The 16,507-nt window shown below is 39.9% G+C and overlaps 1 protein-coding gene across 1 annotated transcript; it reads left to right on the top strand.

Annotated features, from left to right (window-relative positions):
• The first annotated feature begins 8,311 nt into the window (after positions 1-8,311).
• Positions 8,312-16,188, top strand: LOC128437124 (transcription factor Sp6). The gene is made up of 2 exons (XM_053419157.1): positions 8,312-8,548; positions 12,764-16,188. Exon 2 carries the CDS (start codon positions 12,880-12,882, stop codon positions 13,804-13,806), a length of 927 nt encoding a protein of 308 aa, XP_053275132.1. The 5' UTR covers positions 8,312-8,548; positions 12,764-12,879; the 3' UTR covers positions 13,807-16,188.
• Positions 16,189-16,507: the final 319 nt, after the last annotated feature.

Below are 16,507 nucleotides of genomic sequence, written 5' to 3'. Positions count from 1 at the left end.
AGAATATCTGTGTCTCTGCTGTTCATTGATCTCAAAATTTCAAAAGCAGCAAAGAAAAATGTTTTTAAGAGGTGTTCATTATTTTGTAGTCTGAGAGTGACACAGTTTAAAGCACAGTGAAAACCACACTGCACACCACTGCATTTTACCAGCACTCTGGATCACATGTTGGCTAATCAGTGTAATTAAAGTTGGGTGAATTCTTGTTTGTCAGTGGGTTTATCGAGTGGGTGTCTACCATTACTGGTCTTTCACTGAATTATGTCGCTGAAATTTCCTGTCTGTGGGCTCAGTCCTTCCAGACAGACACCAACTTCCCAACACCTTCCACCTGCTCTTTATGTCAACAAAAAAAATTCAGCATTTGAAATATTTCTAAGTCAACTCTGGTGGTGTAGCCATGCAGATAGGTTTGGCTTTATTTGTCCAGGATTGGAGATATCTATCTCTCAGTTTCCTGCCTTCAGCAACAGTGGGAATTGTTCAGTATTTGTTAAGAGCTCACACCATCGAAAATAGCATTTGTAGTGGGTTAATATGTCATTTCCAGAAGTTAATCTGGAAAAAACAGTTTTAATCTGAACGATTTCTTCAGTAGAAAATATATCTGAAAACAGCTCAGTCAGATCTGTGGTTATACTGCTTTAGATATTTTTGTATTATTTAATTTCTTAAAAAGGCTCGCCCTCCAACGGTCAGCTGCAGGGTGTTGAGGCAGCTGAATCGGAGGGACTCTCAGCCACTTTTAGAAAGGGCAGTATTTAAAAAGGGAAAAATGGGGAGGGAGGGTTCAACTCCCCCCAAATAATTGTTATTAATATTATTATTGTTATTATTATTATTATTATTATTGCACACTCATCTATCAACTCTTACTTTACTGCAGATCTTTTCATAATAATACAAAAACAAATGATTCAAGGCCTCTAGATCCAGCTGATGGTTGTTTGCCCATTTGAGCAAATCAAAGCTTCGAGCAGTGAGAAGAAACTGCAACAAAAGATGACACATTGGTAATTTTTATATTAACAATCAATGGATCACATAAGTACATGTCAAAGACACAGGAACAGGAAGCACCGTGCAGCTGTTTTCCAAGAACACATCGTACCCGCCAGCAGCAAAAGTCAAATTTAGCAACCAGCTTTTGAACTTTTGAACACAAATCCTTATAAATGCAAATGTCGCCCCAAGGATGCTGTATGCAGAAGAAAACCTGACTCCGTAGGAAAATATTTTGTCTTCTTTTGGGTCAACAATTTATTGCACAAGACATTGCATAGACAGAGCAGTAAATTAACATAATGGAGTCAAACTAATAACTTGCCTTTATGCTATGAATAGATTGTCATGGATATGTTGGACGTAGGTTCTAAAACCTGCCCAGCTGCATTGCAGTGAGTGACAACACTCTAAGTAAGTAATTTCCGTCCTCCAAACCAGAGCTGTCGTGTCAACAACTATTGCTCATTATTATGCATGTCAGTAGGCCCCATTCTTAAAACTGACTCATGTTGTCTTTGTAAAGTTTTGGTGATGCAATAAATTAAATGTAGGTAGTCTAATAACCGGTCACACGCACATCTGAGCACACAGGAAACAAGGAGCACCAACATAGCAGCTCTGAAAGTTTGACTAATGGCTGTGTTTTGAGATTGAGCACCTGGACCATATCAGTGCTCACTTATGTCCAGATTTGTGGTAGGTGCTGAGTTATGTTTCGAAGGGGCCTGGTGGTGAATGCTGTTCCCTCGTGGCTCACAAGGTCTGCTGATGGTAACCCAACTAAATTCTTGAGAGATTTCTGAGAAGACAACCTGTTACCTGAACAGCACTTGGCTACCTCCACACCCTCTCCGTCCTTTCATCTCCTGGAGTGTGCTGACAAGCATCGCACATCCTGTCTGCCCTTACACACAAACAGTAAAAACACCAAGAGAAGTAAACACCCACCTGAGCCAAAGGCTGACACACCCAAGAGATACCTTGCACACAAATACAGTACGCACACGCAAACACATTGACACTCACAAGCACAGAAACAAGCTCAGAGTGAAACGGAAAACAAAGTGAAAAACAATAATATGCATTAGAAACTGTTGCACTGAAAGTTAAAGTGATGAATAATGATTCAATCAGATTGACTGATTCTTCTAAAAAAACTTTGTTTGATAGTAAACATCAGTAACAGGGTAGCTGAAATGACAGCAGCATTAGCCAAAATACATGAAAAAAATAATCTAATCCTGAGTATAAAAGTATGTACAATATGTCTGGTTTCGTTTTCCTTCAAATAAGGTATTGTAAACCACCCAAGTTCAAATATTTCATCAATGTATCAACACGGTAACTCAGCATCATGAAATAGTTCAAGATTTGTGGAGCAGACATCTGCCATTCAGCTCTCGCACACACACACACTAAGCCAAGAGCCTCTCCTAAAGCCACTCAGGCGCTGTGGCCCAGTTTGTAAGCCCTGCTGTGTGAAGTGGAGGGCTGGCCGGAGGAAGATGAGGGGTGTTAAGGGACGGAAACAGCTGGTGAGAAGCCCAGAGGATATTAATCTGAGGGGGGAGACAGGATGGCAGGAGAGGCTGTCTAATAAAGCATAGTATTACTGCCGCAAAGGTGTGTGTGTGTGTGTGTGTGTGTGTGTGTGTGTGTGTGTGTGTGTGTGTGTGTGTGTGTGTAAGTCTCTGTCTGTCTGTCTGTCTTCCAGGAGGATTACAGGTGAAATAGAAAACATGTTAGGTGTCTGTGTCCATCTGGTTAAAACCAACTTTATGTTGAACATTCAAAAAGTTCCCACTTCTTAAAACAAACCTGAGGACATTTCAGTTTATAGCTGCTAGGAAATCTATGATCCTCTCTGCCTCATCTGATGAATACACCTAGAAACATTTTAAGTTTTACAACCCTTCACACACACACACACACACACACAAAAGGGGGGTTTTGAAAATTAGATAAAATAAAGCAATCCAAATTCTCTGAGCAATTAAAGTTCCGGTTAAAAGGCAGAGGTGGAAGATGGGAGGGGAAGCTGGGCGGCATCAGTCGCTCAGACAGTAATGACGGCGCCACTGCTGTTTAACAATCAAAGATGGGAGGCGGGGGCTCACAAGGAAGTCTCTCCTCGAAAAATACAGGTGTTCAGTACAATCAAAGCGCTGCTTGCAGAAATGACTGGGTTTGAAGTTGAAAGGGGAGGCTGGAGGAGAGGGGGGCTGTTGTGTTGAGTGAGTGCCTGTATGAGAAAAAAAAAGACTCAGAAGACAACTGTGGGCCGGTCTCTCCTTTGGGATTTTGAATAATTAACAAGGATAAGGAAGTTGACTACTAGGTGCTTACTGTTTACTTTGCTTGGATTTTTTTCTACTGCTGGAGGGGAAGTAGGGCTTTAGCCGGCCTAGTTCTCTGGAGGCTGGCGTGTTGGCAGGGGGATTTGTCTGGGACACCAGTGTGGTTCCCGTGGGACAACAGGCAAGTCAAACCAGCCACAGGCCAGTGAATCAGATTCAGAACCAACTTCATGTGATGGGAATCTTGTGTACAAAACAAATATCCTTAAAGGAAAGTCCCAAGCTGTATACACACATACACACACACACACACACACACACACACACACACACACACACACACACACACACACACACACACACACACACACACACACACACACACACACACACACACACACACACACACACACACACACACACACACACACACACACACACGCACACGCACAGAAACCGAAGGCTCCAGAAATCAAACTGATCTCTCACGTAAACTATTTTAACCTTTAGGGAAAGCAAACCAAAAGCTCCACAAACTTGTTCCTGAATAATAACTGTAATTAAACATACAATAGATACTAACAAGCAGTGGTGCAATGTCTTTGGGGTGTGTAGGACACTGGAAAATAGTTACACCTATATATAAGGTCAGATCCATTGACATGTTCTTCACAAACATTACATTAGAATCTTAATACCACTCTCATGTTTAAGAGTTAAGTAGAAAAGTATCACCATTAACTAATTAGCTTAGCACAAAACTTGGGAAATCCACACATAAGCACCCCTAAAGCTCACCCATTCATATGTTATGTCTTGTTTATTTAACTCAAATAAGGTGGCTATTTCAATGAGGAAATGAGCTGTGCTGAACTATTTCATGGTCAGTTTCATACAAACCCCTGTAGAACCGTATCTATAAGCTAAGCTACCAGTAGCTGGCTCTAGCATCATATTAAAGAGTGTCAATCATTATCTAATCCTTGGGTGGAAGTTAATAGGGGTAATAGTATTTCTTTATTGGGGCAATATGTAGGTACTAAACTTTAAAACATTAAAAAAAAGATAAAACTGTCACCGGAATGTAAAGAAATAACTATTTCGAAAATAGGATGGATGGATGTTTGTTTTGACATTGCTTTAAAGACATCCATGTATTGCTTGCAGAGATATATACTGGAGTTAGCATGCTAACCAACAAGCTGTGGCCCACCCCTATCACTTGTGAATCCTTCCATTTTGTAGTCCATCCTCAGTCCGAGAGAGAGAATGAAGACGGTAAACTAGCTTAAACCCAAGTTGCTGCCCTGCCTGTTCTTCATGTTTCCTTGACCTTTTGTAGCTCATCCACGTTTTACATGACAACATCTTGCCTGTCTCTCTGACTGGGCAGACTGGATGTGAAATCAACCTACCTTTTGTAGGTTGGCCTTGAAATCATGTTACCCTTGAATTTAGATTTCCTTGAGTATTTCAACTCATATGTTCTCCCTCTACTGATAGTGTTTGCTCTTGTTGTGTGGATATTCAGTTTATTCATTAGATAATTATTTCCAAATAAGTCAAGCTTTTGGCCTGTTCCAGTGCTATAATGATGTATCTTAATCAAATACTATACACACATTCAAACTGTTTAAAAAAATAAGACATTATCTTCAAATATATTTATCCAGGCCTTTGTGAAGTTTTCAAAACTGAATTAGGCAGTAGGTAAAATTTGACAGTTTGATTGATGTCTGTAAGAACATACCATGCATCATTCCTTGATAATGAAGTGTAATATATTGTACACTGCTGACCTCACTACGTTGTGTGGTTTCTGCTATGATTAATGAGAAGTAGTAGTAGTTGTCAATCTTCCAAAGATCTTTTAATACACAATCATGGTCCATGATCGGTATTGTGAACTTTCTTTCCAATTTTGAAATGTACAGTTTAGACTTTGCCCTGATTTAAAACACAGTATTGCATTAAAGACACTGGTAGATCATACCATGCATCAGTATCTCAAAGTAACTCAGTATCTTTTGTCCACAGCTTTGAACAGGACCATATCCTCGTAAAGGTGACCATTTCGTTCACCTCTTTTCCATGTTTGCTTCCTTTTGATATTTTGTCAAGACTTATTCACCCTGTTACCTCAGATGCTTCATTTTAAGAGAGTCGAATGTAATTGTTGTACTTAAAAGACCCCATGATAGAGACATTTCATATCATTTGTCCAATCAACAACGCCAGCTAATAGGCTATCATTCTATTGGTTTGTGAATGTAGCGTGAATAATACCAAGAGTAAAAACAATCTCAACAATTTGCTTGATAATGAATCACTTCGAGAAAGATTATGATATCAAATTTATCAGCTACACATATGGAAAAGTAATTTGAAATAGTTTGATAGATTAGGTGTAAACAGGTCTAAGGTGCTTTAGTCATACAATGCAATCACTTACTTGACCTCACTGAAATTCACAGGGATTTGGTCGAATCAATGTCAAGTGTAAATATCGGTAGGAAAGCCTGCTCGTGAACGATTTTAAAGAACCAAAAACGTTTTCATGTACACAAAACAAAAACTTCCACAAAAAAAATGTTAGCAGTGACAGAAATAAAAAACGGTCAAACAAGCTATCTAAACACATTTAAATCATTAAGAGAATTTGTAAGCCCCTGGTTGAAACTGTGCCGTAATTAAATTTTACGAAGCAGTCTCTTTCTGATTGTGCTGCATTGTATTCATGAGGAAATAAGCTTGACTATTTGAAGACGTCGGTAAACACCATTTAGACATGGTGTGTGGTCTTCAATTCAGCGGCCTGATCCCTAAGTGTACAAAGACATTATACTAGGAGTTATGAGGCACTGAGATATTATACTAATTACACTGATTTGAACTATACTGTGTTGGAAACAAATTCATCTCATTAGATTTAAATTCGCTATGTGTGACTTTTATTTGCAGTTATTAACACACAAAACACTTTCAAGTTTTAAGTTTAAGAAAATTAAGTTTCCTGATAAGCGGGATCACTTTTCATGAAATGATCGAGTGTATAAATCTATCAAGGCCCATGTTGAATTCTCTCTCAGTAGTTGCAGATCGCCAAGTGGTTCTTTTATATGACCGTCATGTAATCAGTTTAAACTGAGCATTTGCAAAGTGCTGCTTCAGAAAAAGAGAGCAGAGAGGGTAGGAAGTCACTTCCCGCCGGCCTGTCTGTGGTCTGTGTTTGTCAGTTGATTTGAAGCTGCTCCACAAACATGCCGTGACAGGAAAGGAATTAACTCAGCGAGGAGACAAAATAAAAAAAACTCAAAGGAAGATGATGTTAAAAACTATTAAACGTGTAATGTACATTCAAAGTAACTTAGAAAACAAACTGTGGTATGTTACAAGAATCACGAGGAAAAAAAATCTACTTTTGGCGTAAACATTATACAACAGTTTATTTAAAATAGTTAATTCTTATGTGATCTGTTTCTTTGAAGGGTCCACATGATTTGATTGGCAGAACTTGTGCGCACAGAAGTGATTGTTTTTCTTATTTATTTTTTGCCAAGTAAGATATTCAGATGTGCGTGTTGTGCATGTGTTGTAGCCTGGGTCAAACCACCTCTCAGGAGCGTCTGCAATCAAAGGATTTCCAGGTCTCAACACTCTGTGGTCACCACCCTGACTCGGTCACTGCATCAGTGCTGTACAACATGTAAAGATGATACATCCATATAACGATAAAGTGTAAACTGATAAGTCATTATGATGTACCTTCTACCTGATGTCAAATAAATAATGTGCTGTATTTATGTGAAGTAACAAATACTCTGTAGTTTTGAAATAATGCTGCTGCAAATATGATGTTTAAAATTATGTGTATAGTTTATTTAACAAACTGAATATCATCTCCTCATATCAATTACGTAAAAGGAAATACAGACGTTGTATTTTGACAGAAATGATCATTTACTCTCTTTCTCAGGGAGGGGGGAGGGGTCGTACAATAAAAAATGCTAGCAAGTGATCTTTGATTTCATATTTTCACATCAAACTATTATTTGAAAGTCCCTAACTCTTGCACGTATGCTGTGATCACTGATGTTTGTTAAACTTGCTGAATCTATTTGTACCTATTGATAAAATAAAGTTTGATCTTCATCAGAATAAATCCTTGTCTTCGACGAGTCAATTTCCCAGCTGATACAAAGTGGATGTTCCTCAGCTCAACTTGTCATTATCCCAGTAATAATTTTGTTGACTTCTTAAGGTTCTGACTTTTAGACTTTACGGATTAACAGTTGTTCTCAGACTTCAAACAGAATCGCTTAATTAAATTAAAATTGATTATTTATAATCTTCCCCGTTTGGGAACCAGTGGAGTAACAGTTCTTTAAAGATATCACATTTTTTTAAAGATTTTATGTGATTATAAGAAAAGTACCAAAGGTAGCCAATAGAGTAAAATAAATAAATGGATCCTGTGAGTATTTTACCTATAGGACAATAGTATTATTGATGCATTAAGTAGCATTTCAGGATTGCAGCTGATCTGTCTGTAGCTATACTGTTGACTTTTATCTATACGAGTCTTATAGCATTAGCTCATCAAGTGTTTCATGAAAGATCTTGGTAGAGATTGTAAGAGTGTAATTCAATTATTTAATTATTAAGGATTAGGCGATTGTTCAATTGAAATACTCATTTAGAAATGATCCAGTCATTGACCATGCCATTGACCTCTGGCCCGAGTGTTCCCCCTTTGGTAAAGAAACTAGTAGCTTATCAAATAACGATAGTAAAGTCAAAAGAAAGCACAATACTCTTATCTGAACTGCAGTGGAATAGAGGTACGAGTACCAGTACCTCAGGTTTGTACTTATATACAGTAAAAGTACTTGCACCTCCAATATTGGCACCTGTGTTGTCTCGCATGGAGCAACTTCCTCACTTGAAGCCGCCGAGGACGCATCCCGAGCCGGGGACCACACGGAGCAGCCGGGGGCGGAGCCTGGAGAGCCTCAAAGACTCGAACGTGATCCCAGAGTGAGTCAGTGCAGAGAATACTGTCTACCTGCGAGTGTCCTTCAACTGGAGCCGCTGAAATATGATGAGGATATTATTTCTCTCCGGGCACGTTTCTACGCAGGGGAGAAGCGACAGAGCTGAGCTGAGACCGCCTTTCTTCACACAGGGCTCCAACGTTCCAAAAAGAAAATAACAGCAGCAGCAGCAGCAGCTCCAAGAGACGACAGGTAACTCAGGAGTTTGATTATCTCTATCACTCTTACGCATCTGTTTATACTAGGACATGTGGGTTATGAATCAAATGATCTTCATTCATACTACAAGAGATTACAGTATATCATTGATAATTCATTATGATACAGCCACATCCTTTGGGCTTGAATTCAGATACAGAGAAGTTCAAGTCCCTTCACTAAATAAGATAAAATAAAGTTAGTAAGGTGTTAAAACAAACAGATCAGTTAATAAACTCAACATACACACTATAAATCCCTTTAACTTCAGTGCCTGGAGAGCTGTAATCAGACTTAGAAATAATGTCCTTTATTTCAGTTTGTGTAATTATTGTGTTATGTTTACTTATGTGTTGATGTATAAATATAAAGTCCAGGTTTTTCAGGTACCAAATCATCAACGTGTGGATTATGTTTAACTGACCATTTTCTGCAGCTAAACTCGAGCAGACTGACCTTTCTGTGTGGAAGGGTAAGTTTTAATTGGATGTCGCCTGCTATATCATTTACTCAGAATTTATTTATTAACGTCTTAGTAAGTTTAAATAATGTGTCGTTTGAAATGTTCCACAACGGAGGGAGAATCCTGGTTAAGATGCAAGAAGCAAATCTCGGATGTTGAGAAAGTCTACACATTCGTTTCTGTTAATTTTAAATTGTGATCTTTAGTCATTTTTGTGTCTATTTTTCCTGCTATAAAATTATTTGGGTTATTAAGAGTAGAATTCTTTCTCACAACAAACCTGATTCAAAAGAAAACCTGGGAGAAATTAAGCATTTCCCAGATTGTACAATAAAAGGCACTATAGAGAGTAAATTCCACAGAAGACTTTCAGGGAAAATAATAATATAAAAAAAAAATGTTATTAAATATTTGTTTATTTTTAGGGAAGGGTTTCATTCAACCGATTGATTGTGGTGATGGATAAGTATTTCAAATGCAGCCACTATTAAGATATACTATTTACTTTTAATTAAAAGTATAAATACCACACTGTAAATATTCAAGTTCTATATTCAAGGTACTTAAAGTGTAGGTACAGTTTTAAAAATGAAAAAAAAAAAAACATCATTCGGAATGGCATCAGTGAGTGTTATTATATTATCAAATTATCGGATCATTATTAATGATGATTTGAGCTGTAATGTCTGGAGGTGAGGTGAAGTAATTTTAATTACTTTGTATAATGTGGGACGACAACAAATTTATTATCTTTTAAAGAAATTCTTACGTATAAAATGTGCATCTATGTGTAAAATAAACTTTAAGAAATTGAATGGCAGTATATATGGCATATATATTACAAGAAATAGCATAAAATGTACTTAACATCTTAACATAAGTTCTTAACTTTCCATGATTGTATGTGTGTATCTTGACCATATTGATAGCTACACTAGTTAAATTTAACATTATGTATGTGTATTTTTACTGCCACACTTAGGTGCCATCTCATTGTGGAATAAATCCTGTCTGTATCGTTGATATTTAATCCTGCTGAGCATTAAGACATAAATACTGAAACATATAGAGCACATAGAATTGTGTTCACATGGCAACTGCTTTTTGTGTATTTCTACAATGAAAAAAGTCTGAGTTTCAGAGCCAGCACTCAGACTTTAAGTTGCAGATAATGGTGACTCACAACACTTTGTCAATCACATGTGAAATAGATATCTGTTTGCACTTTGTCCACAGAAGGATACAAAATGATGTTAAATGTTGCTGTAAGGGAAAACAACACCAGCAGCTTGTACAAATTGTAGTAAAATATGCTGCAAAGACGGAATTTTACACAACCGTGTATAAATCAGCATCAGACAGATACCCTTAAATCACTGAGGATGTAAAGCTGTCATCCATATCTAAACTGACTCTGCTCTCAATCATAGTTAAACTACAGAGACACTGATAAACCTTACATCTCCAACTCTGTATGTCACCATCCTGATCGTGTGCAGGGGACATTGTAGTTTAAATCCAAACACTGCACGTTATAGCTGTAAAGTCCGATTCTATCCCCTTGTTAATGCACTTCGCCACAGTCCCTCTGTCAACTGACCTGACCCCTGCTCAACCGTTGTGTTCTGCTGCACCCATCTTGTACTCTGAGCAAGTTAAAACAAACTACTTGTAAATGCCATTTAACTCAGAGTAGTCTGTTTGGAGTGTCCAAACACAGACAGTCAGCATCGCTGTTCCCATTGTGTTATTCTACCACTGTGATAAGATAAGGTGGGCTAGGAGACATTTGGTGGATGGACGCAGGATTTTACTGGAACAGTAAATGATGCTGTTAAACGGACTTCAAAATAAATTCATGTTAAAACAATAACGAGCAAATTAAGAAGGCTGAAAAGGGGAGCCACTTTTGGAAAAGCCTAGTTAGTAGGTTTCCAAATTTGGAAATATTTGAAAATCACATCCATGAGAGCAACTGTGTTGAGATAAAAAAAAAAAATCACAGATGGAGTTCATTCTTCATCGTCCCTCTTTGTGCTGATGGCAGCCTTGTTAACCGGGGGCTGTGCTGGGTCTTGGTCGGGCAGGTTTTATGACCAGAGCTCTGTCATTGCTCTGTACCATCCTGCTCCTCCCAGGCTGCCGCCCCCCCCTGGGGGCCCCCCTATGCCAGCTGTTTCCCTCCAGAGCTCACAACGCTCCCAGCACTTATGCAAAGAGAGGAGGTTGGTGCTGTCTAGGTTTGTTTACGGTTTTAAAGTAAGAACAGAGTTGGGTTGGACCATTTTGCTGTGCGTCTGAGTCGCATTCCCAAAAAATTACAGAGCACTACTTATGGCTCCAGGCCGCCATGAAATAAATCAGCTTGGCCTTTAGCAGCAGACCTTTCATTAGGGTATTTCAAGCTAATTGCTTTACGATTTTATTGCAACCAGAAAGCATCTCTGAGTGGTTTTGACTCAAGCTGTGAAGATGTGTAATCCTGTTGGTTTAGCAAAATTAACAAATTGACATCTTCTCAGGGGGTGTCTCACTGTCAGAGTGACAGCACCTGTAAGATGAACCACATGCCTCTGATGGATCCACATATCAAACGTGATGTCTGTCATGCAGTTGAGCTTGTGTAGTGTGTAAGGTGAGATATGGTAGTAGTAGTAGTAAACCAACTGATCTTGAGACTAAGATACCAGTCTCTAAAGCTTCAGACTACTTTACTGTTTCCTGCTGTAAAGATAATTGTAGATGTGATGGGGGTGTGGTGGAAGTCAACAAGATTGTTTGGGGCTAGGACATGTTTGGAGCCGAGTCCTTTAGGCTGGTACCTTCTGTCAGAAATTTTCAAGCTTTTTAACAAGCTTTGTGTCACCCTTAAAAATTAGAGCCCCACCTCCTCCGTGGGATGGCTAACTGACGCTTTTGAGATATGTACTATTGTACATATCTGGAGCGTGTTGGGGACAGGATGCTGTTTCAGAGCATGTGCCCATAATTATACACATAAAGGAATTGTTCGCGTGTTATTGTTGGACTCCCATTCTCATGAATGCCGTCAGGCTGCAACTGCTGATGCATTCTGCTGCCAGTGTGTAGGAGGCGGGGCATTTTACGGGGCTCCTTTTGTAGCTTTAGCTTGAGGGCTGTTGTTGTAAATCATGTGTGATTCATAAAAAAACTGGTTCTCCTGTCTGCCAGGTTTCATCTTCACAAACCTCTGAGACGTACAAATAGACTTTGGCCTGCAGCCATACCTCCCTGGAACTTCTTCCTTCACCAAACTGCTCTCCTGTCAACACTCCCCTTCTCACTCGGCCCTCCCCCCGATCTAGCAAGCATTTATCTCCCCCCACCACTGCCACTACCTCTGCTAAGGGGCCGATGATGTTGTTTTCTTTGCGCGTGTCTTTGACTGTCCTCCATGGGAAGTACCTGGCAGCGGATGCATGTGGCAGGCCTCTGCCTGGACACGTCTGTCTCCCCCTCTCTTCTGCCTCCTCGGCCACGCAGCGTGAGAACGCCAGTATCCATGGCTATGAAGGGGGTGTGCTCGGGGCTGGCCATATAAATGTTGTAGACAGGAGGATTTAGGCCACAAGCTGCATGACTTCAAAGTCTGTCAGATTGAGAAAAATGACCTCAAGACTTCAAAGTTGCAGCTTTTGGTTCAGTGAAGTCATCGTCAAAATTTAACTGAGAAAGAGATGAGAGATTTGAAGACTTAACTATTTCTCTGTTCTTTCTTTCTTTAGGGGATTTCAATGCATTACCGTTCCCGTATGTGGTAATCTTCTCAGCCATACCAGAAAGATACAACACTTGAGCGGCTGACCTTTTCAACAATCCTGCACCTGCACCAACTGCTCACATGGCCCACCCTTACGAGCCCTGGTTACGGACAGCCCCACCTAGTGGCAGTTCAGAAGACATGAACATCCCCTCGTGGTGGGACCTCCACAGGGATGTCCAACCAGGCAGCTGGATAGACCTGCAGACGGGCCAGGGTGTAGGTTTGCCTTCAGTGAGTCCAGGGAGTTCCATGGGGTTGCAGCCATCTTTAGGGCCCTATGGCTCTGACCCACAGCTGTGCAACCTGTCTTCAGCTCAACATGCTCCTGCCTCACACTCGCCTCACCTCTACCCCCAGGATGGCTTCAAGATGGAGCCAATGGCCTCTGAAATGCTGCAGCAAGACCCATATTCTCTTGAGGATCCGCAAGAGACCTCTGTATCTGCCCGTCCCAAGCCCCAGCGCCGCTCCTCTTCCAGAGGCGCCGGTCAGGCCCAGTGTCGTTGCCCTAACTGTGTCCATGCCGAGCAGCTGGGCCAGAGCACTGATGACAGCAGAAGGAAGCACATGCACAACTGCCACATCCCCGGCTGCGGAAAGGCCTATGCTAAGACCTCCCATTTGAAGGCGCACCTACGATGGCACAGCGGAGACCGGCCGTTTGTCTGCAACTGGCTCTTCTGTGGAAAGAGATTCACACGCTCTGATGAACTCCAGCGCCACCTGCAGACGCACACAGGAGCCAAGAAGTTCAGCTGTGCATTATGCCCCAGAGTCTTTATGCGCAACGACCACCTGGCCAAGCACATGCGTACACACGAGTCCCCGCCAGGACACGGGGAGGAGAGGGTAAATGGAGATGGCAGGATGGAGAAGGGCTTTGATGCATCCACTCCCCCTCAGTCATCCTCAAACGTGTCTGTGTCCGACACCACAGAGCCTCCGATGAAGCTGAAATGTGAGACAGACCCGTCAGTCTCTAGTGTGACAGGGCAGTCCAGCTAACTTCATCTTATATCAAAGGTTCACCATCAGTTCTGTCACACGTCTGTCATAAGTGGTGTCATAGTTTCACAATAGAATAGAGAAAAGAAGAAAAGTTTGGACTTTCACTAATGCAAGCTGGAAGGAATCCACACGGTCCTGTGAATTTATCAACTGGGCCAACTCAGTGAACCTAAACGTTATAACAAACGGAGAAAGCATGAGTTTAAGGCATGGATCAAAGTTTCCGCTCTGTTTACTTTAGGTGGAAAGTGGCTGAGCAGGCAACCGAGCTAAAGCTGCCATTAGTTGCTAGACTTTCATTGCTGCTAGAGCTACAGTCCCACTGAAGGTGGCTTGTTAACTTGTTTACAATGAAATCAATCACTCAAAGGCGCACCTAGTAGACAATGACATTTTTTTCTATTTGTCTATTTGTGCATGTGAGTGCGACATGCACTCACATGTCGCCATATGAGTGCAGCCTACTGTGTAATTTGTTATGAGACACTGGAATATAATAACAGCTTTTTCTCATTTTTAAAAGGTCAATTGGCATTTAGATACTCAACAGGCATGCCACCGAACTGGGTTTGTGTATGCTGGTATTTAAGTAATTAAAATAGTATATAAACAAAAGGAGAGTACAAACAACAATGCTGTGCTGCGACAGTGTCCACAATGAAAACTAATGTGATGTGATCCTGATATAATATAATATAATATAATACAATATAATATAATACAATATGTATCATATGATAAACATTCAGGTTACTGGATGGAACAGAACAAAGCAAAGAAACCACTAAATTATGATGTGGGAATAAATAATCTCACAAATCCTAATTTAGAAGTGTTCCCAGCAGCTGGAGATGGCGCCTCTGCTGCTGTTGGGTAAGAACAAGAAGATGGAGTCGGGCATGGGGAAAAATTCTGCCTGGGTTAAAAAATCCTTGTTTCTGTTGGGACATGCTGATATAAACACAATTCCACAGATCCACCCTGTCAACACAACAAGCTGTTGGTGATGAATGAAACTTCCAGCACAAAGCAGAACTTCATTACATCATGGGTAGGGGAACGTACCTTCATCCAGCGGACAATGCAGTCCCAGGTTTAAAGCTGCACTTATTAATATATTGTTAAACAAAAGGATCAAATGACTGTGTAATGTGAAAGGTGTTGATCATAGTGACAAACTAACAGATTATCATCTTACTCCAGTTCCTCTCACTTTAATCATATTTGAGCAGCCACAACTTTACTGTTGCCGGTTCAGTCACACTGCTCTCATCGACGCTGTCTTCAACAGCAAGCAACAGGTGAAGCCACCAACAGCCAGAGATGGAGTACACTGTACAGCAGCTAAAGAGCAGAAGAACAAAACCAAAGCGCGACATCAGTGCTATGGTTGCTTTGTTTCTGCTGCATGTGCCATTTTGGCAACTGTTCGCCATTACAGTTTCATGTGGTGATAATGTGTCAATGTTGTGTTTACAACTTGTTCGGATGCCCCGAAGTGGCAAAAAGAATAGATAATATTTTTGATAACACAAATGTGCAACAGAAAATCGAAAGGACCCGACCTCGAGGAAGCAAACCACTTCCAATACTATCCCTGTGCACCTCAATCAGTGACTGTACACAGTTTTCTCAAACATCATCACCTTGATAATCATTTGCATGTCGGTTCAAGCCATATTCCCAGTCTCTCAACACATTTTATTAACAGATGTTGGTCCGTCTGAAGCTGCAGGTTTTTCATGCTTAACTGAACACAAATCACTTGACAAGATGCTTTGCTGCAATATGACAAACCATTTATTCGATCAACGTGCAGAGAGAGACTGTGCTGTTGGCAGTCGAGTATGAAATACAAGGAATTTGAACAACCCACGCAGCAGAAATTGTTTAGGTAGGCTAATTTGTTCTGGATAGTTAACCCTCATAATCAGTCCTGTATGATCAGTAGTTCTGTAGCAAGCAGTGAGAGCAGCTTTACACTTTAAGACACTATTAGGATGTATGTAACCCATTACACACATTAGGCTGAGATTTCTACATTAGCGAGCCTGCATTATTGGAGGCTCATGGTTGCTGTATTTATGTATAGTAGATAAGATGAGGAAGATAGTGCTTAACCATTAGTCAATTATTTCATATTGACTATTATTATTATGTTTGTTGATGTGATTATAGATAGGCCCGTGATATTTTCTTTTATTATGTTCAGTAGAACAAAATGTACCACCTTTTCGAATTGGTTGCTGTAGTAAATGCCTTAGTTGTGGCAACTGTTATAAAATAGGTTCAAAATGTTTTATTAAGTTAAGCATCATGGTGTAATAACTTGTATTTAATCTATTATTGTGCTTTATTAAATAAAAAAACTATATTCTGTGTCTGTGTTGAACCTTTATCTACAGGAGAAGATAAGACAAAGAGGCCATTTATTTTGTGAAGTTTTACTATTATTATCATTATTATTATCATTAGTAGTAGTAGTATTTTTGAAAGTTTTAGAGTCTCTAATTATTTTATCATGAATCAAGTATTGCAATGTAGGTAATATTAAAAAAAATCTGTACAATTACATGCTGCTCTTACATCTAAAGATATAATTATTCTTAACTGTATAAATGTAGTAGCTTCGTAACCTCCAACAAAAAGGTTTCTGTTAATTAGCAGAATTATGGAAGTACTACTGGAAACTAGGTAG

This window comes from Pleuronectes platessa, chromosome 3, assembly GCF_947347685.1.
Source record: "Pleuronectes platessa chromosome 3, fPlePla1.1, whole genome shotgun sequence".
NCBI classification, from domain to species: domain Eukaryota; kingdom Metazoa; phylum Chordata; class Actinopteri; order Pleuronectiformes; family Pleuronectidae; genus Pleuronectes; species Pleuronectes platessa.
The sequence above is the reverse complement of the archived record's forward strand: the minus strand, read 5'-3'. Positions and strand labels throughout refer to the sequence as shown.

What these genes read in the sequence shown, in the direction of transcription:
- LOC128437124 (XM_053419157.1), top strand. Translation starts at nt 12,880, where the DNA reads ATGGCCCACCCTTACGAGCCCTGGTTACGGACAGCCCCACCTAGTGGC.